This window comes from Muscardinus avellanarius (genome assembly GCF_963383645.1).
Source record: "Muscardinus avellanarius genome assembly, chromosome: 16".
NCBI classification, from domain to species: Eukaryota; Metazoa; Chordata; class Mammalia; order Rodentia; family Gliridae; genus Muscardinus; species Muscardinus avellanarius.
The window spans coordinates 19,994,876-20,015,672 of record NC_137802.1 but is presented as its reverse complement, the minus strand read 5'-3'; the positions used below and the strand labels follow the sequence as shown (position 1 = coordinate 20,015,672).

The 20,797-nt window shown below is 42.5% G+C and overlaps 1 protein-coding gene across 1 annotated transcript in view; it reads right to left on the bottom strand.

The window, feature by feature from the left end:
• The window catches only part of ZZEF1 (zinc finger ZZ-type and EF-hand domain containing 1), a gene marked incomplete at both ends in the record, with an annotated part of 182,721 nt that overhangs the window by 49,978 nt on the left and 111,946 nt on the right, over positions 1–20,797 (bottom strand). The window contains 6 exons of the mRNA XM_080713975.1: positions 7,470–7,732; positions 9,052–9,217; positions 12,328–12,466; positions 15,061–15,190; positions 19,005–19,166; positions 20,274–20,393. Coding sequence (XP_080570101.1) covers positions 7,470–7,732; positions 9,052–9,217; positions 12,328–12,466; positions 15,061–15,190; positions 19,005–19,166; positions 20,274–20,393 — 980 coding nt within the window. The remainder of the gene's footprint in view (positions 1–7,469; positions 7,733–9,051; positions 9,218–12,327; positions 12,467–15,060; positions 15,191–19,004; positions 19,167–20,273; positions 20,394–20,797) is intronic.

The following is a 20,797-nucleotide window of genomic DNA, read 5'->3' as shown; positions in this document are numbered from 1 at the left end:
TTTTATTCTTTATTTTGAAACAAGGTCTCACTAAGTTGCCAATGGTCTCACTAAGTAGCTGAGGCCACCAGGAACCCATGATCCTGCTGTCTCAGCCTCCCAAGTACTGTGATGACAAGCATGTGCCAGCATGCTGGGTTCAATAGGAGCCATTCTGAGCGGAGCCCAAGTTGGAGCTGGTGGCTGGAGGAATCTGGAACTGGCCCAGCCAGCACTTGCAAAATATGCACCTGGCAGATTGCTATACAGGCACAGAAAAGACTGTACTCAGGAGGTTCTAGTCAGAGATAAAGTGGGGGATGCCAGACACATTCCCTCTGTGTCTAGTGCTCTGCATAACCAACTGAAGAGAGTCCATGAAAACAAGCAGTCAGATGGGTATAATTTGGGGTCTGGGCCTCAGAAGGCCATTTTCAAGGGCAGGGGAGTCTCTGAGTCCTGCAGAGATCCCTCTACCTAAGGTGTTTGGTTGCTCCGTCCTGTGAGTAAAATCCTTAGGAGACACCCAGCAGAGATTAGCAGCTGCTTGGCCATCAGAGTATCAACACAACTTCTCCAGAGTAGGTAACATCCAACAAGTGTTAAAGTTCCAATCAAATCTGGACTCCTGCTGCCAGAACTGCCCACTCAGAACTTTGTATCAGCCCTACTCTGTGTGCATGCAGCTATTTGTCTGGACAAATCTCCAATTACAGTACTTTCCAATCTATCCTACCCTGTGCAGTGAGCAGGGAGGCTGAGAACTGACCCATTCCATCCAGCCTCAGCTCCAGGGCACTCGTCAGCAGCAAGACAAGCAACAAGGAGGAGGAAGGGTTGAAAAACCTGATTCTTGCTCTAAGAGGAAAACAGCCCAAGAAGAAACAGAAAGGACAGTCTAGCTTACAAACTGAATATGCATCCTGTCCACAGTACTTCAACAGAGTCAACTGCTTCATTTTCATCAAGAATTTTTCTTCTTTTCCTCCTTTTATCAAGAATTTTTCTTTTTCTTCCTCTTTATTTTTTGTTTCTTTTTGCACAATCTAGGTGGTTTATTTAGGTACATATACTTGGATTTTTTTCTTATCTTTTTATTATTTACATATACATATACTTGGGTTTTCTTCTTTTATTATTTATTTATTTATTTATGTGGCTGCGGGGATGGAACCCAGGGTCATTCAACATCCGAGCTACACCCTCTGTCCTATTTTTTTTTTATTTTATTCTTTATTTTGAAATAGGGTCTCACTAAGTTGTGGAGGGCCTCACTAAGTAGCTGAGGCTGTCTTCAAACCGTGATCCTCTGGTCTCAGCCTCCCGTGTGCTGGGATTACACCACCATGCCTGGCTTTTTATTTATTTATTTTTTGTGGTTCTGGGGACCGAACTTAGGGGCATTCTACCTCAAGCTACACCCTGTCCTTTTTATTTATTTATTTTTGAAACCGGGTCTCATTAGCTTGCTGAGAGCCTTGCTACATTTCTGAGACTGTCTTTGAAACTGTTATCCTTCTGTCTCAGCCTCCCAAGTCCTGGAAATGACAGGAGTGAGCCAACATACCTGACTTGCCTAGTATCTATTTTAATGTTGCATACTGTTCACCACTGTGGTTGTTACTGTTTACTTCCCTCTTGTCTGTGAGGTTCTGGGGATCTAGTGTGACACATGTTCTTGGGGTAGATGCCCTACTGCTGAACTAAATCTTCAACTCAACTATGAGATATTGCACCTTTTCATACTAATAATTACCCAAGAATTAGCAGGGTAACTATTAAAAAAAATTAAAGAGTCTTGAAAACATAAGAAAAAAGGTCAAGAAGACAATAATAAATACAACTTTATAGCAATGGAATTTACTAAAATGTAATGAATTTACTGGAATGTAATGAAATTACTGAAGTTGCAGATAATGACAGAAAGTGAATTCAGACTATTGACTATCAGGTTGATCAAAGATATAAAAGAACAAATAAGAAATGAAATTAAAGCCGGGCGTGGTGGCGCATGCTTGTAATCCCAGCATTCCGGAGGCTGAGACCAGAGAATTGCAGTTCACGGACAGCCTCGGCTACTTAGTGAGACCCGCTGCAACTCAGTAAGACACGGTTTCAAAATAAAGAATACAAAAATAGGGCAGGGGGTGTAGCTTGGAGGTCGAATGCCCCTGGGTTCCATCCTCAGACACCCCCTTCCAGAAAAGAAATAAAATTGAACTTCAGTAGAAAGCATCATCAATAGACTAGACCAGATACAAAACAGAGTCTCAGGATTATAAAACAGTGTATCTAAACTGGAAAACTCAGTCAATAACAAAGACAACCAGAGACCATGATCAGAACATTCAAGAAATCTGGGAAAATATCAAAAGACCAAATTTAAGGATAATTGGAATTGAAGAAGTCTAGAGGTACAAACCATTCTTCAGAGAAATAGTATCAGAGGATTATCCAAATTTAGAAAATGAGATGGACATTCATGTATAGGAATTCAGAATCCCAAAAAGAACAACAAAAAAAGACCTCACCACACCACGTCATAATCAAAATGACTACACAGAGGCCAATAATAGAATCTTGAAGGCTTCAAGAGAAAAGAGCAAGGACATAGAAGTAAAAAAAAAAAAAAAAAAAAAGATTACTTCAGATTTCCCAACCCAAACTCTAAAGTCCAAGAGGGTTTAGAATGATATACCTCACCCTCTGAAAGAAAACAATTTCCAACCAAGATTAATATATCCAGTGAAGCTATCTTTGAAAATTGATGGAGAAATAAAAATTTTCCATGATAAGCAGAAGCTGAAAAAAATTTGTGACTAAGCTGGGTCTACAGAAAAACACTTAAAAATAATACTAAAAGAAAGAATGAAAAGTAAACTCCAGAATCAGGGAAAGAATGAATGTCTTTAGAACAACTATAGCTGGGCACGGTGGCACATGCTTGTAATCCCAGTTCTTGGGATGCTGAGACAGGAGCATTGGCCAGCCTCAGCTATTTAGTGAGACCCACTGCAACTTAGTGAAACCCTATTTCCAAATAAAGAATAAAAAAATGGGACTGGGGGTGTAAAACAAACACACACACACACACACACACACACACACCAAAAAAAAAAAAAAAGAAAGAAAAGAAAAGAAAAAGAAAAAAAAGAACAACTATGTAAAGGAGAACGAAAACTAAATCATGCTGGGTGTGATAGTGCACACCTGTAATCCCAGTAGTTGGGAGGCTAATACAAGAGGATTGCAGGTTTGAAGACAATCTCGGCAAGCAGTGATACTCTCATAAACTTTGTAAGATTCTGTTTCAAAATAAAATAAGGCTGGTAGTATAGCTCACAGGTGGAATACCCCTGCGTTCAATCCACAGTGCCACAAAAAAACAGTAACAAGAAAACCTAAACAAATAGAAGATACAATTCCAAATAACAGGAAACAATAAGGTCCTTTCTATATTAACACTGAATGTAAATGGTCTCAACTCCCCACCCTAAAACACTGGCAAAAAGGATGAAAAATAAAAATTCATGCTGGGCCAGGTGTGGTGGAGCACTCCTGTAATCCCAGCACTTGTGAGACTGAGACAGGAGGATTGCAGGTTCGAGGAAATAGTGAGTACTCTCATTAACTTAATGAAAACTTGTTTTACTAGGTTGATGTGAAATAGATCACAGCCTCAGCAAGTAGTGAGACTTTCAATAACCTAGCAAGACCCTGTTTCCAAATAAAAAATAAATAGGTGTGTGTGTGTGGGTGTAGCTGAGGAGTAAAGTGCCTCTGGGCTCAATCCCTAGAACACACACACACACACACACACACACACACACACACACACACACAATCCAACTATACGCTGTTTTTAAGAAGCTTATCTAGGACGTCCATTGAAAATTTATATTCAAAGCTGGGTATGGTGTCACATGTCTATAATCTCAGTACTTGAGAGACTGAGACAGGAGGACTGCAGGTTTGAGGACAGTCTCTACTTTTTTTTTTTTTTTTTTTTTTGTGTGTGTGTGTGTGGTACTGGGGATGGAACTCAGGTATTCTACCTCCGAGCTGTACCTCCAGTCCTATTTTTTTTTTTTAATTCTTTATTTTGAAACCGGGTCTCACTGAGCTGCAAAGGGCTCACTAGGTAGCTGTCCTTGAACTGCGATCCTCCAGCCTCAGCCTCCCCAATGCTGGGATTACAAGCATGTACCACCACCACGCCTGATCCGGCCTCTAGAATTTATTAAAACCCTATTTCAACATAAAAACAGAATAGGGCCAGAGGTGTAACTCAGAGGTAGAATGTCCCTGGGTTCAATCCCAAGGACCAAAAAACAAAAACAAAAACTTATATTCCAATAAATCAGAAAACCTAGAATAAACTGACAAATTCCTAGATGCATACAACCTACCTAAATAAACCAAGAGGGTATAGAAAGACTTCACAGACCATTAACAAAAAATAAATTAGAGTAACAAAAAGTCAACAAAGAAAAGCTCAGAACCACATGGAATTTCCTGCAGAAATCGACAAGATCTTTAAATAGAAAATAAAGGCCAGGTGTGGTAGTGCACACCTGTAATCTTAGTGCTTGGGAGGCTGAGACAATAGAATCACTGGTTTGCAGCCAGCCTCAGCTCAGCTGGCTGTCAGCAACTTAGTGAGACCCTATTTCAAAAATAAAAAATAGTTGGGTGTGGTGGAGGATCGCAGTTTGAGGACAGCCTCAGCTACTTAGCAAGGCCCTTTGCAACTCAGTGAGGGCCTGTTTCAAAATAAAGAATAAAGAGCCAGGTGTGGTGGCGCATGCTTGTAATCCCAGCACTTGGGAGGCTGAGACAGGAAAACCACACAGGTTCGAAGCCAGCCTCAGCTACTTAGTGTGGCTCTCAGCAACTTAGTGAGACCCTGTTTCCAAATAAAATATAAAATAGGTCTGGGAGTATAGCCTGGAGGTAGAAAAGGCCCTAGGTTCTACACCCAATATCACACACACACACACACACACACACACACACACACACACACACAATGTAGAATATGATGAGTTAAAGGTGTAAAGTATAAATCTTAGAACTATCTCTAAAAAAATTAACAAAGAAGATAAAATGGGATCATTAAAAATTAAAATAGAAATCCCATAGTTTGGGAGGCTGAGATAGGAAGATCGCACAGGTTCGAAGCAAGCCTCAGCTACTTAGTGAGGCTCTCAGCAACTTAGTGAGACCCTGTTTCCAAATAAAATATAATATAGGTCTGGGAGTGTAGCCCGGAGGGAGAAAGCCTCTGGGTTCCACCTCCAGTACCACCAAAAAAATAAATAAATAAAATGAGAATAAAGAGCCGGGCATGTTGGTGCACACTTGTAATCCCAGCACTTGGGAGGCTGAGACAGGAGAATCACACAGGTTCGAAGCCAGCCTCAGCTACTTAGTGAGGCTCTCAGCAACTAAGTGAGACCCTGTTTCCAAATAAAGTATAAAATAGGTCTGGGAGTCTACCCCGGAGGTAGAAAAGCCCCTGGGTTCTACCCCAAGTACCACACACACACACACACACACACACACAAAATGTAGAATATGATGAGTAAAGGTGTAAAGTATAAATCTTAGAGAACTAACTCTAAAAATTTAACCAAGAAGATAAAATGGGATCATTAAAAATTAAAATAGACTGGGCGTGGTGGCGCATGCTTGTAATCCCAGCAGAATCGCGCAGGTTCGCAGCCAGCCGCACTGGTTTAAGAGACTCTGTTTCAAAAAAAAAAAAAAATAGGTCTGGGAGTGTGGCCCAGAGGTAGAAGGGCTTCCAGGAACCCCAGTACCACCACCATAAAAAAATAAAAATAAAAAAATAAAATAAAATAGAAATCCCAGACCTTGGAAGTCTGAGACAGGAGGATCACACAGGTTCGAAGCCAGTCTCAGCTACTTAGTGTGCCTCTCAGCAACTTAGTGAGACCCTGTTTCCAAATAAAATATAAAATAGGTCTGGGAGTACAACCTGGAGGTAGAAAAGGCCCTGGATTCTAACCCCAATATCACACACACACACACACACACACACACACAAATAAATAAATAAATAAATGGGGGAAAAAAAAACCACCAGGGCTAGGGGAATATTTGGAGGCATTCCAAACACATGCAAAAATAATAAAATAGAAAATACAAAATAGAAAATAGGGCTAGGGTGGAGCTTGGAGGTAGAATGTGCCTGGATTCAATCCCCAGTACCACAAAAAATAAAAAAATATAATAAAAAATAAAGAGGAAATAAGTTCATTGCTCCTGTTGGTGGATTATAAATTACAGTACAACCACTGTGGAGAATGGAATGGAGGTTTCTCAAAAGGCAAGGAATGGAATCACCATGTGACCCAGCCATACCATTTCTCAGTATCATTCCAAAGGAACTGAAGTTAGAATATAGAGTGATACCTACGTCCCATGATTATAGCAGCACACGTCACAAAAGCCAAATTACTGAACCAAGCTAGGTGTCCTTCGATAGATGAATGGACAATGAAAATGTGGCATATACACACAATGGAATTTTACTCAGTCATAAAGAGCAACAAAACTATGTTATCTGCAGGAAAATTAATGGAACTAGAAAATATGCTAAGTGAGATCCGCCAGTCTCAGAAGGTTAAGGGTCATATATGGGAGCTAGAACAAAAATAGGAAGCAAAAGGGCGTCAGTCCAATCAGGAGAGAAAACAAGAAAAGAGTGGAAAGGAATTGGGGCAGGGAGGTGGGGAGGGAGGGAGGGAAAGAAATAAGGAATGAGGAAGGAACAGTTCAAATAGGGCTAAGTCTATACGAGGTTTTACTATCAGTCTCACCAATGTGTATGGGGAAGGGGAAGGGGAGGGGTGGTGGGCATATACAAGTGATGTGTGCATATATTATCTGTATCACCTTGAATCTCATTATGATGTACAATTATATTGCACTAATGTAATTATATACATATATACACATGCATATACAAATATATATGTTTAGATTCTCTTGGCAAACTTTAGTAGATTCAAATACTAAATGATTATTTTTCCATCTTTTTTTGGATGTGTATGGGTGGGACTGGGGATTAACCCAAGGTCATTCTCAGAGGAGCTACACCCCCAGTCCTATTTCTTATTCTGAACCAGGGTTTCACTAAGTAGTGGAGGGCCTCGACACATTGATGAGGCTGTCCTTGAACCTGTCTCAGCCTCCCAAGTATTGGGATTACAGTGCTTGCCACTAAGCCCAGCTGTTATTTTTTACATCTTCATCTAAATATTTTAGAGAAACTAAATTCCACTTTAATGCCAACATTTCTCTCAGGTGAATGGGAGAACTCGAGGGCCACGCTAGGGTGAGCCCCTCTGTACAACACTAGACTCTGCTGTCCTGGGCTGAGCACAGTCCTTCACTTCGGCCTGGGCTTTGCCTTCACTACAGCTGAGGGCTGATCCTGGATTCTGTGCATGAGGAACAGTCACCTTTTCCCTGGTGAGCCTTCATCAAACAGTCCCCGACAAGCTGCATGCACTGGCTCCGCAGGGTGGTGGCATTGCGGCGGGCCTGGGGATCCAGCCTCTCCCCGTCCACGTCCTCTGTGCTGGCCAGGTGGGCGCTATAGAGAGCCAGGGCGGCAAAGAGCAGCCAGGAGTAGTTGTGAATGTAGGGCTGGATAAGCCTTTGCCGGTCGCTGATCCGAATGGTCACCATGGGGTGGGCTGTGATGCTGTGAGTAGGCAAATGGCTGCAAAGGCAAGACATGTGTAAGGCCTACAGTGTTTGTGAGGTTCCAAAAAGGAGCCCAGGGCCTCAGGGGAGCATGTGCCTGATTGCCACTGGACACTAGTCACATCTAGGCTGTAGTTATTAAAATTTTAAAGAGAAGTATGGGCTCCCTCCCTAGAAAAATGAATAAGCATAAAGATTGGACATACCATTTTAGGATTTCACTACCACTAGAAGACCATCTATGGAAACGAGGCTTAAGAATTCCTTATGATGAATTTGGCACAGTGTGCAATAACATTCTGGTATGTGAAAAAATACCCATAATTTTTGGAAACAGATATAAAGTACATGAGAAAGAAATAAGGTCTGAAATTTGCTGTAAAATACTTTAAAATTTTAAAGAAAAGAAAGCCGAGTGTGGTGATGCACGCTTGTAATCCCAGCATTTGGGAGGCTGAGACAGGAAGATAGTGGTTCTCCGACAGCCTCAGCTACTTAGTGAGGCCTTCCACAACTCAGTGAGACCCAGTTTCAAAATAAATAAAAACAGGGCAGGGGGTGTAGCTCGGAGGTCCAGTGTCCCTGGGTTCTGTCCCCAGACCCTCAAAAAAAAAAAAAAAAAAACAGTCAGGGATAAACTGAGCACATATAACAAAATCTTCTGAGTTCCTGGACTGCGTAACAGGTATATGAAGACTCACTATATTAGTCTCTGCTTTTGACTATGTTTGAAATTTTTTATAATAGAAACATTTAAAAAAAAAAAAAAAGGCCAGGCGTGGCTCACACTTCTAATCCTAGTGCTTAGGAGGCTGAGACTGGAGGATCGCAGATTCCTGGTCAGCCTCTGCTACTTAGTGAGGCCCTCCACAACTTAGTGAGACCCTGTTTCAAAATAAATAATAAAATGTAGAATGTCCCTCAGTTCAAATCCCAGTACCAAAAAAAAAAAAAAAAAAAAAAAAAAAAAAAAAAAAAAAGGAAAGGAAAGGAAAGAAAGAGGATAAGAAAAAAAAAAAAAAAAAAGAAGTGCTGGAGTTATACTGAGGCCCTGGTTTTGATCCTTAGCATCACATACATGCACAAGAAAGTAAGAAGCCCCCATCCTTTTTTTCTAGTGCTGGGGCTTGAACTCAGGGGTATTTTTCCTCCAAGCTACACCCCCAGCCCTATATTTTATTCTTTATTCTGAAACAGGGTCTCACTGAGTTGCAAAGGGCCTCACTAAGTAGCTGAGCCTGTCGGCAAACTACAATCCTCCTGTCTCAGCCCACTTTTTGGATGAAGAAATATAGGAAGAAAAGACTGCACGGCTCCACGTTGTCTGATACCTACCCATAGGTATACTTCTTTGCTGCATAGCATCCATAGCAAAGATCAAAGTCATCGCACACGTTGCAATTCATTCTCCGCCCTATGATCAAACCCTGGCAGTGGTCACAGGTAAACTCCATGTTGACCATTTCATGGTCATCGCCATGGCCCTCGGGCTTTACTCCACCTGGAAAAACACATCAGTGTGAGGCAGAATGGGGCCCACTCGGAGTCCTAAAGGCTGGAAACGATCCCAGCACCAGAGTGGCTCTCGATTTACTGTTAGGGAGGGCAGGGCCTAACGCATCCTCCAGAGACTGGGACACTCTGCCATGGTGGCTCTGAACATAAGAATGATATTCGTGGCATAGAACTCCTCAACAACGCTACAATGAAATGACAAACCCTCTTCCTCCAGTGCCCCAGTCTGAAAAGGTAAACTGCCAATTCCCATGAAGACAATTGTTTGGCAGAAACAGGTCTGTGCCAACTTGCAAGCTATCTCCCATGGCCCTCCTCCTCTGACAAATACAGATCGCCTGTTGGCAAGTAGGTGGCCACTGAGGCACGATCAAGGTTTTCCTTTTGCCTTTTCATTCCAGAACCACAGATGAAAACTGCTTCATAACCTCAGACCCAAGTGAGTGAGAGAGAATGACAGACACAGAGACCGGCAGGCATGGAGGCACACATCTGTAATCCCAGCTGCTTGAGGGAGGCAGGATCTCAAGTGAAAGGCCAGCCTGGGCGATATAGTGAGACTGTTTCAAATTGAAAAAAAATTTTTAAAGGACTGGGGTAGCTGGGTGTGGTGGTGTAATCTTATAATTCCAGTGCTTGGGAGGCTGAGACCAGGGGATTGTTGGTTCAAGGCCAACTTTAGCAACTTAGCAAGACTGTCTGCAACTTTCTAAAACTCTGTTTAAAAATAAATAAAATAGGGCTGGGGATATAAGCTCAGAGGTAAAATGCCCCTAGTTTCAATCCCCAGTGACACCCCCCCCAAAAAAAAAAAAAAAAAAAGGGTTGGGGTAGAGCACATGGCAATGTTTTCCTTCATGCTAGGACTTCCTAGTGTGAATCCTGGGTTTGATACTCAGTGCTGCAAAAAGGGAAAAAAATAAGCTGGGCATAGAGGTGCACATTTGTAATCCCAGTAACTTGGGAAGCTGAGACAGGAGGATTGCAGGTTTGAGGACAGCCTCAGAAAATACTGAGACTCTTATCAACCTAGTGAAACTGTAAAATACAAATAGGGCTGGGGTGTAGCTTGAAGGTTGAATGACCTGGGTTCAATCTCAGCTGCCACCAATAAAAAGAGACTGGATATTAAGACTTCGTCCTTACTGTAAATCCAGGGCATTTCTAAACCCTGATATAAATAGCCCGACTGACACTCCTCACAGTGTGTCCTCTGCCACAAATCTCGTCTAGACTCTAGTGTCCTCTATGTAGCTCTAATCCTGTTAATAATCTGTGCAAAATACCGTCCTGCCGGGCGTGGTGGCCCACGCTTGTAATCCCAAATTTCGGGAGGCTGAGATGGAGGATTGTGGTTCGTGGACAGCCTCAGCTACTTAGTGAGACCCTGTTTCAAAATAAAGAATAAAAATAGGGCAGGGGCTGTTGCTCGGAGGTTGAATGTCCCTGGGTTCCATCCCCAGACCCACAAAAAATAAATAAAATAAAATAAAATACCTTCCTCACAGCTGGGCATGATGGTGCACGCTTGTAATCTTAGTACTTAGGAGGCTGAGATAGGAGAATTGTAGGTTTGAGGCCAGCCTCAGCAACTTAGTAAGCCTTCAGACACTTAGCTGGACTGTTTGAAAATAAAAAGGGCTGGGGGAGCTGGGCATGGTGGTGCAAGCTTGTAATCCCAGCATTTGGGAGGCTGAGGCAGGGGGATTGCAGTTCGTGAACAGCCTCAGTTACTTAGTGAGGCCCTTTGCAACTCAGTGTGACCCTGTTTCAAAATAAAGAATAATAAAAAAAATAGGGCTGGGGGGTGTAGCTCTGAGGTAGAATGCCCCTGGATTCTATCCTCAGTATTAGAAAAACAAAACAAAACCTAACATAACAATAATCCTTCCTCAATATCTAGAGGCTATTTTAATTCTTTAGCCTAACATCTTAGGATTCCACTACCAAAGCCCCACCTGTTTTACCCCATCAGTCAGCCAGACAGAGGCCCACGTGTGTCTATACAGAGGGCTCGCTCCTCTGTCCCTGGGCGTGTTATCTCCACTGTTTCGTTCATATCATCCAGTTCTTTCTTCAAAGACCAATTGTAACCCTACTTTCTCAACAAGACTTGCCTATAGCAACACGGATGTTACTTTCAAACTTTTCTAGAGGTAATCTGCACCACTCACTCATTTATAACCCAGCAGACATTCTGTGGATACATCCACTTTCCTTGCTAGACATTAGGTGTTTCCAGGGCAGGGTCCGCGTCTTACTGCTGGACCATAGCCACGTGGAGCACTCTGATGTTCACTGCTGCTGAGGTCCTCTGCCTTAGCACTTACAAGTCAAGTGGATTACAGGGTTTTTGTTGTTGTTGTTTGGCAGTACTGGGGATTGAACCCAGGGGCATTCTATCTCCAAGCTACACCCCCAGCCCTAATTTTTATTCTTTAGTTTGAAACCAGGTCTCAAGTTGCATAGGGTCTCACTAAGTAGCTGAGGCTGCTTGCAAATCACAATTCTCCTATCTCAGCCTCTCAAATGCTGGGAATAAAGCTGGGCCTGGTGGCCCATGCTTGTAATCCCAGCATTCGGGAGACTGAGGGCAGAGGATGGCAGTTCGCGGACAGCCTCAGCTACTTAGTGAGGTCCTCTGCAGCTCAGTGAGACCTGGTTTCAAAATAAAGAATAAAAAATAGGGCAGGGGGTGTTGCTTGGAGGTCGAATGCCCATGGGTTCCATTCCCAAACCTGCAAAAAAAAAAAAAAAAAAAAAAAAAAAAAATGCTGGGACTAAAGCATGCGCTACCTCACCTGGCTAAAGAATTTTTGTAGTTTGTTTGTGTGTATGTATTTGGTTCTGTGTTGATATGGCATGATTCAGAAGCAAGGACAATTTCCAGAAAACACAATGTATATTCTGTTTAGCGAGGGCCTGCATAAGATGGGAGACTATCAGGTCAGAGTAGTAGAGCTGATATTTGAGTTGGGGAGATAAGGCTCATATTTGCCAGTGAGTCAAACAGTGAGTTTTATAACACAAAAAGATCAAAGAAAATAGGAACAATTATTACTTTTGGATATGGCATGCTTAGTTCATGAAATTTACCTAGGAAGCAAGTTTTGCAGAGATCCATGTCGTTGCACTGCAGACACCGGTAGCGATGCCAGGGGGCGATCTCATCACACCCATCACAAGAGATGTCCACATTTAATAGGTCACAGTAGCGAGCAATAAACATGTGCATCTATAAGAGGAAATGAATACAATTAACCAACACTTTCTAATGTCGCCAGTATTCATTCATCCATCCGTTCATTCATTCATTCGGTACTTAAGATGACCCAGGCATTGTACTAAGTGCTAGGATTTATAGCTGAATGATCTAAGTGTCTAGCTTGGAATTCCCTTAAGGAAACAACCACACAGTGTGATAAGTGCATTGAAAGACAAATTTAAGAGGCTCAGAGGATACAGAGAGGACACAGAGGATTGGCTACCAGTAGGTATAAAGAAGGACCGGGAAGGTTGTTTTTGTTGTTGTTTTTTGTTTTTGGTGGTAGTGGGCTTCCTGGAAGCCCTTCTACCTCCGGACTACACTTCCAGACCAATTTTTAAATACTTTTTTATTTTGAAACAGGGTCTCAAGCCAGCATGGCTGGCTTCGAACCTGCATGATCCTTCTGTCTCTGCCTCCCAAGCGCGGGGATTATAAGCATGAGCCACCACGCCCAGCTCCAGAGGGAGATTAATTCTCCCCTAAGACCTGAGTAGAAAATGAGTACTAGATGGGTGGGGATAAAGGTAAGAGGCCTGTCAGATAGAATAAATAGCAAGTTCTAGTGGGTCCAAAGGGGAGCCAGACAAGGGCGTATGGAATCAGGAATAGTCTTTGTATGTGGAACATAGTAAAGTGGGGGAATAACCAGATGAAGTTAAAAAAGTTAATCCACGGGGGCCTCAAAAGCTATTCTAAGGACTTTCCAACTGCTTCTCAATGGAAGAGTAATGAAATTAGATTTGAGCATTTGGAAGGTTCCTCTGGTTGCTGAACAGAAAAATGGATTGAAGGGGCAAGATGAAAGAGTCCAGAGGAATGACAATGACATAAGCTGTTCACGTGATCCATGACAGGTAATACGGGCTGGGTCTGAGCAATACAGTCAGAGGCAGGCAGACCCGAGAGGTATTAAGAGGTTTTTTTTTTTTTTTTTTTTTTTGGTGGTGGTGCTGGGAATTGAACCCAGGGGCCTTCTACCTCCAAGCTACACCCTAGCCCTATATTATTTTTACTCTGAAACAGAGTCTCACTAAGTTGATGAGACTCTCACTACTTGCTAAGGCTGTCTTGAACCTGTGATTCCCCTGTTTCAGCCTCCAAGTATAGTCGCCTCCATGCTTGGCCTGAGAGCTATTAAAGATAAGATAAAAGTGAGCCAGGCGTGATGGCACAAGCTTGTAATACCAGTACTTGGGAGGCTGAGACAGGAGGGTCTGGGTTCACAGCCAGCCTCAGCTACTTAGTGAGGCCCTCCTCAAAATAAAGAATAAACAGGGCTGGGTGTAGCTTGGAGATAGAATGCCCCTAGGTTCAATCTCTAGCACCACCAAAAATAAAAAAATAAAAAAAAAGAGAGAGAGAGAGCGCACGAAAGAGAGAAGTGACTAGCCAGGATCAGTAAAGAACAAGTAAAGTCAGGAACAACAGTCAAATGTGTGGCCTGGGTACTTGGTTGAACAATGGTAATGTTTATAGATAAAAGGAAACACTAAACAAGGAGTATTGTTTTTCGATACTTAGAAAGAAAAAGTTGTCAGGCATTTTGATACACCCCTGTAATTCCAGCACTTGGGAGGCTGAGACAGCAGACTTGCAGGTTCAAGGCCAGCCTCAGCAATTTAAGGAGATCCCTCAGCAACTTAGTGAGGCACTGTTTCAAAGTAAAAGACAAAATAGGAATAGATGTGTAGCTCAAAGGTAGAATGCCTCTGGGTTCAACCTCCAGTATTAAGAGAAAAAGATAAACTTTCTGGGGAGCACTGTTGCTTAAGCAAGCAAGTTATTTTACTGGAAAATACTTGGAGGCTACATTCTAGTTTATCTTTAGGGCCTGGAAATAAAAACTAAATCAGTAAGCAACCATACAGTAGTAGATAAATGTAGTACTAGAGGACATAATCCAGGTTACCTGAGAACTATGGAATGGCTGCCAATCAGATACAACATACAGGAGTCCCAAGGCCCCATTGGCATACTCCATCAAAGCACCACAGAGGTACTATATAAGCAAAGTGGACAGCACATAGTAGGTACTCGACATGTGGAAAAGAAATGACTTTGAGACAGTGGGTGCCAGGCACATGTGGTAGGGACATATTTAACACCTAATGTGGAAATGGACAGGCAGGGTGCCCAAGCCTGCTGCCTTTACTCATCTGAGTCACTCATGAGTTCCATGTTGCCTGACTTGGTGTGTCAATGGCTGCCTCTGTGCTCTCCAGCAACCTTCTGGTTGAGTGTGGCTTCCCTGGTGCTGCCCTCACCGGGGATATGAGAGTCTAGGTCCTTCAGCAACTCCGTTTCTCACTATAAGTTCATAAAGTGACACCTAACACCATCCGTGAACCCTGTGAGCCACTCATCTGTGAGTTCCATTCTACAGGAGGCAGCCGCTTTGATGGATCACAGCAGGATACAGAGGCCCGCAGGTTAATACCAGACATGCACATCCTGAGCGCCCCAGAGCTTTTGGGAGGTAGCCTGTCAGCAGGCACCAAGCAAACCCTCCTCTCCAAACTCCTAGCAAGTCACTTCAGATTATTCTAGTTGGGAGATCTTACTTTCCTCTGCTTCTCTGGATCTTCCTGGGCTATTTTTTCATACCAGGCCTCAAACATGCCATCCTGACACTCATCCATCCACTCTGAATTCTGCTTGGCATCAGCGAGCTCATCTTCTTCACTCCACTGGCTGAAAGGAGGACATAAGAGAAAAAAGCATGCCTTTCCCCATATCCAAGGAAAGTGCTGGTTAGCAGATCCCGAGTCCCATGGGCCAAATACATTAGTCATTTTAAAATTTCTAGGGGAGAAGGTCAATTGCTATTTAAAACCCAAGATTTTTCTAGTATTTGATAGACATATGCCAATAGGAAGAGAGAAGCTCCTTCCACAGCAGATGATGCTGGCAAGGTGAACCTATTGTGTGCTAGGCACTGAGGCCAAATACAATGATTATTTTTTTCATCCTTGGGGATCGTACCCAGGGGCATTCTACCTCTGAGCCACATCCAACCCTATTTTTAAAAAAAAATTCTTTATTTTAGCCGGGCGTGGTGGTGCACGCTTGTAATCCCCGCGCTTGGGAGGCAGAGACAAGAGGATCGCGCAGGTTCGAAGCCAGCCGCGCGCGCTGGCTTAAGAGACCCTGTTTCCAAATAAAAATGTAAAAATAGGTCTGGGAGTGTAGCCCAGAGGTAGAAGGGCTTCCAGGAACCCCAGTACCACCAAAAAAAAAAAAAAAATTCTTTATTGTAAAGTAGGGTCTCCTAAATTGTGGAGGCCTTCACTAGCTGAGGCTGGCTGCAAACCTGACCCTCCTGTCTCAACCCCCCAAGTACTGGGATTACAAGTGTACACCACCATACCTGATTATGGTTTCTTTTCTTTTCTTTTCTTTCTTTCTTTTTTTTTTTTTTTTTTGGTGATACTGGGGTTCCTGGAAGTCCTTCTACCTCAGGGCTACACTCCCAGACCTAATTTTTTATATTTTTATTTGGAAACAGGGTCTCTTAAGCCAGTGTGGCTGGCTTTGAAACTGCTGGATCCTCCTATCTCTGCCTCCCATGCGCGGGGATTACAAGCGTGCGCCACCAAGCCTGGTTATGGTATCTTTTTTACAGTTTGATGTGGACATGCTTAGAACAACTTTGTGCAGTCAGCATGAGAAAGGAGTCAGAAGACTCTGACTTCAGCTTTACTACTAGTTACTATAGGACCTTGACATGTTATAACAAGACCTCTATACAAATAAATTCCATATCTGAAAGTTCTACATCTCTGGATTCAAATAAAATCAGATAAAAATATTTTTAATTGTGTCTGTATTGAACATGAAGTTCTTTTTGTCATTATTTTCTTTTGTTGTTGTGGTGGTGTTGGTGGTGCTAGGGATTGAATCCAGAGGCATTTTACCTCCAAGCTATACCCCCAGCCCTACTTTTCTATTTTTTATTTTTTATTTTGAAACAGAATATTACTAAGTTTCAGAGGGCCCCACTAAGTAGCTGAGGCTGGTTGTGAACCTGCGATCCTCCTGTCTCAGCTTTCTAAGTACAGGGATTAAAAGCATGCACCACCATGCCCCAGCTCAAAAAAAATTTTTTTTTTTTTTTTTTTTTTTTTTTTTTTTGCAGTACAGGGGATGGAAACCAGGGGCATTCAACCTCCAAGGTACACTCCCAGCCTTATTTTTTTTTTTCTTTATTTTATTTTTTCGTGGTACTAGGGGTGGAACCCAAGAGCTTTCTATCTCCGGGCTATACCGATACCTATTTTATAATTTATTTGGAAACAGGGTCTCACAAAGTTTTTGAGAGCCTCACTCAGTAGCTGAGGCTGGCTTTGAACCTGTTCGATCCTCCTCTCTCAGCATCCCAAGTGCTGGGATTACAAGCGTGCCCTACCACGCCCAGCTATTCTTTATTTTTTAAACAAGGTCTCACTAAGTTGCAGAGGGCCTCACTAGGTAGCTGAGGCTGTCCACAAACCATGATACGCATCTCAGCCTTCCCAATGCTTTATATTCTGTCTGTTAAGACAGCTAGATACAGTTGGATTTTATAATTTAGTAAATGATCATGTGCTATTGCATAATAGGGTGGCTACAGATAATAATACTGTAGGGTACATTTCTTTCTTTTCCTTTTTTTACAGTACTGACAATTGAACCCAGGGGCATTCTACCTCTGAGCACACTCCCAGCCCTGTTTTTTATTCTTTATTTTGAAACAGAATCCCACTAAGTTGCATAGGGCCTCACTAAGTAACTGAGGATGGCTGCGAACCTGGATTCTCCTGTCTCAGTCTCCCGAGTACTGAGATTACAAGTGTACACCGTCCACATCCAGCTTATCATTATTTCTAAACAGTATAGCATAAAGCTATTTATATATCATTTATATTGTATCAAGTACTGTAAGTAATTCAGAGATGATTTAAAGTACCTAGGAAGCCGGGTAGGTGGCGCACACTTGTAATCCCAGCATTCGGGAGACTGAGACAGGAGGATCGCAGTTCGTGGACAGCCTCAGCTACTTAGTGAGGCCCTCTGCAACTCAGTGAGACCCGGTTTCAAAATAAAGAATAAAATAGGGTAGGGGGTATAGCTCGGAGGTCGAATGGCACTGGGTTCTACCCCCAGACCTGCAAAAAAAAAAAAAGCACCTAGGAGAATATGTGTCGGTTATATGTAAAAACCACAACTTACATTTTATGTAAGAGAAAAGCATTTTGCTATCTGTAAGGGGGTCCTGGAATCAACTCCCTGAAGATAATGAGAAGAAACTACTTATTGCAGATCTACTTCCTTATTTCAAATAAAAGGTTTCAGGCAGGTTACTGTGGCCTCCTTTTAGATGCAAAATTATAAAGTTCCGTAATTTTAAAGTTTGTTTTAGCAATAAGAATTTTAAACATAAAAGCATCTGCTTAATAGCAAATGCAAAATGCTTACATAGCCATTCATTCATGCATTCCCGCAGTATGAGTTTGGGCCTCCTCTTACTTAGCTGTGGGCTAGGGCACTGAGGGATTGGTGTGAAAGGTGTGGCCCACCCTCGGGACTGTATAAAGTCTGAAAGAGTGGAGACAGGCAGCGTGTCCAGTTCCATGCCCCTCTGCCATCACTGCGCACACAGCAGCACACATCTGAGGACACACAAGGAGGCAGCTTTAATCCTAGCCCTTCTCTTCTGAGAGAGAAAGTAGTCCCAGTGTTGCCTAATCCATTTATTTCCTCCTAATTCTCTCTCTCTTGTGTGTATGGAGAGTCTTGGGGTTGAATCCAAGAGCACTCTACCCCTGAGCTACACCCCTGCCCTATTTTATTTTTTATTTTTAAACAGGGCCTCACTAAGTTGCAGAGAGCCTTGCTAAGTCACTGAGGCTGGCCTTGAATCTGTGTTCCTTCTGCTTCAGCCTCCCAGGTACTAGGCTTACAAGCATGCTCCACAATGCCTGGTTTGAATTCTCCCTTCTTGATTCCTACTTTTGCTTTTCCATTCTCTTCTCCTTTTTTCCACACACAAGTGTGAATGGCAGGAGGACTTGAGTAGGTTGGAGAGACAATAGTCAAAACAGAATGAAAAAAACTTTGTATATCAGTGGGTAAGAGATTTTAGCAACTAATGTCACATATAAGTGTAATAAGTATTATGAAAAAGGATTCTTCAATACACTAAGTTCTGTAAGAATCTCCAAAACCCAGGGGCATTGGACCTCTGAGCTATTCCCCTGTCCTTTTTTTAATTCTTTATTTTGAAACAGGGTCTCAGTAAGTAGCTGAGGCTGTCTGTAAACCATGATCCTCGGGTTTCAGCATCCCAAATGCTGGAATTACAAGCATGCACCATCATGCCCTGCTCAGAGAGGGATTTAACTAACTTGCCTACAGGTGTCCAGCTACTTTGTGGCAAAGCCAGGATATATTGCACGATTCCATCCTTTGTGGTCCCCACACTCCATTACCTATTCTACAAACTGCAGGTTCAGGACTGTGTTCTTACCTGATCACACTGTCATGGGCACTTATATTTTCCTGTGACATTTTCATGAGAAGATCTGGTAATTGAATGTCAACAAAGAAGAAAAGATCACTGGGTTCCCAGCCCATATCCAACAGATGAAGCAGGGCTGTTTGGATACAGGATAAGGCAGGCAGTAGGGACCTAAAGAAGCCACAGAGACAAGAGTGATCAAAGCTGCCCAATACAACAGAGAGCAACAATAGCAGCAATGCCACATTGTTGTAAACTGGCCTGTTTTTAACAGGAAAGCAAGAATTCCAAAGTCCATACAAATATCCTCAAAGAGAAAACAAAAGAATGCTGAAGAGCTCTGATAAGGTGTCCACCCTGCCAGGGATACCTGAGGCACATTATAGTACAGGACTGAATAGGAAAAGTCACCTCCGAATAAACAGCAAGGTCAGGACCAGCCCACAGTTAGCCAAGGTTATGCAATTTAGATTTACAGAAGAGCTATGTGACTTAGGGTTTATGTGTAAGCCACTTGCTAAGGAGGAGACTGAGAAACAGCTTTATACTCAGGTTTTTAAAATTGCACATAAGAGCCGGGCATGGTGGCGCATGTTTATAATCCCCGCACTTGGGAGGCGGAGACAGGAGGATCATGCAGGTTCGTAGCCAGCCACGCTGGCTTAAGAGACCCTTCCAAAAAAAAAAAAAAAAAAGTATAAAAATAGGTCTGGGAGTATAGCCCGCAGGTAGGAGGGTTTCCAGGAACACAAGTACCACCAAAAAAATAAATAAATAAAATTGCACATAATAAGCTGGGCATGGTGGCCCAAGCCTGTAATCCAAGTATGAGGGCTATAGGTTCGAGGCTAGCCTCAGCAACTTAGACCCTTGGCAATTTAGTGAGAGCCTGTCTCAAAATAAAAAATAAAAAGGGCTAGACGTATAGCTCAGGGGTAGAAGGCACCTGGGTTCAATGCCTTGTACCAAAACACATATACACACACAAACAAACAAAAACAACCCCTATACATAGTATAACAAAAACTAAAAAATAATAGGTTATAAAATTCTTAAACTAAAATCCACCCCAATGTACACATCAGATAGGAAAAAAAGGCTAGGAGAAAATATACTAATCTGTTAACATTAGTAATTAGCTCTAAGTGGTAATGAGATTGGAGGCTTAATTTTATTTCATCCCTTGTGGCTTTCTATATTTTCAACTTTGAACGTGGAGTTCTTTTATAATTAGAAAAAAACATTATTTCATCTGGAAATTAAAAAGTCACCCAGTACCTGTCATTTAAGCTACTAAATCCTTTAATTGCTTTCACCAAAAACAGAACAAGTTGATAGTAAGTGTCTCGAATTTCTTTGTGTAGCTCAGCACCACAGCCTTCCAACTGTCCAAAGTAACTAGAAACAGAGGAAATCATAAAATTAATTGACAGGACATCTTCTACTTAATAATCCCTATTTCTTACATGAAAGAGCCCAGATTAGCAAGCTGAACCAAGTGGCACAGAAACCTAAGCTAAAACAGGTATAATGACTTAGCAAGCAACGGGCAAAACGGAAAATGATCAGTTGACCGGGTCAGAGAGCTGCCTAGCCAGGCATGGTGGCGCACGCTTGTAATCCCAGCATTTGGGAGGTAGAGACCGGAGGATCATGATTTGCGGACAGCCTCAGCTAATTAGTGAGGCCCTCTGCAACTCAGTGAGACCCGGTTTCAAAATAAAGAATAAAAAATAGGGCAGGGGGTGTAGCTTGGAGGTTGAATGCCCCTGGGTTCCATCCCCATACCTGAAAAAAAAAAA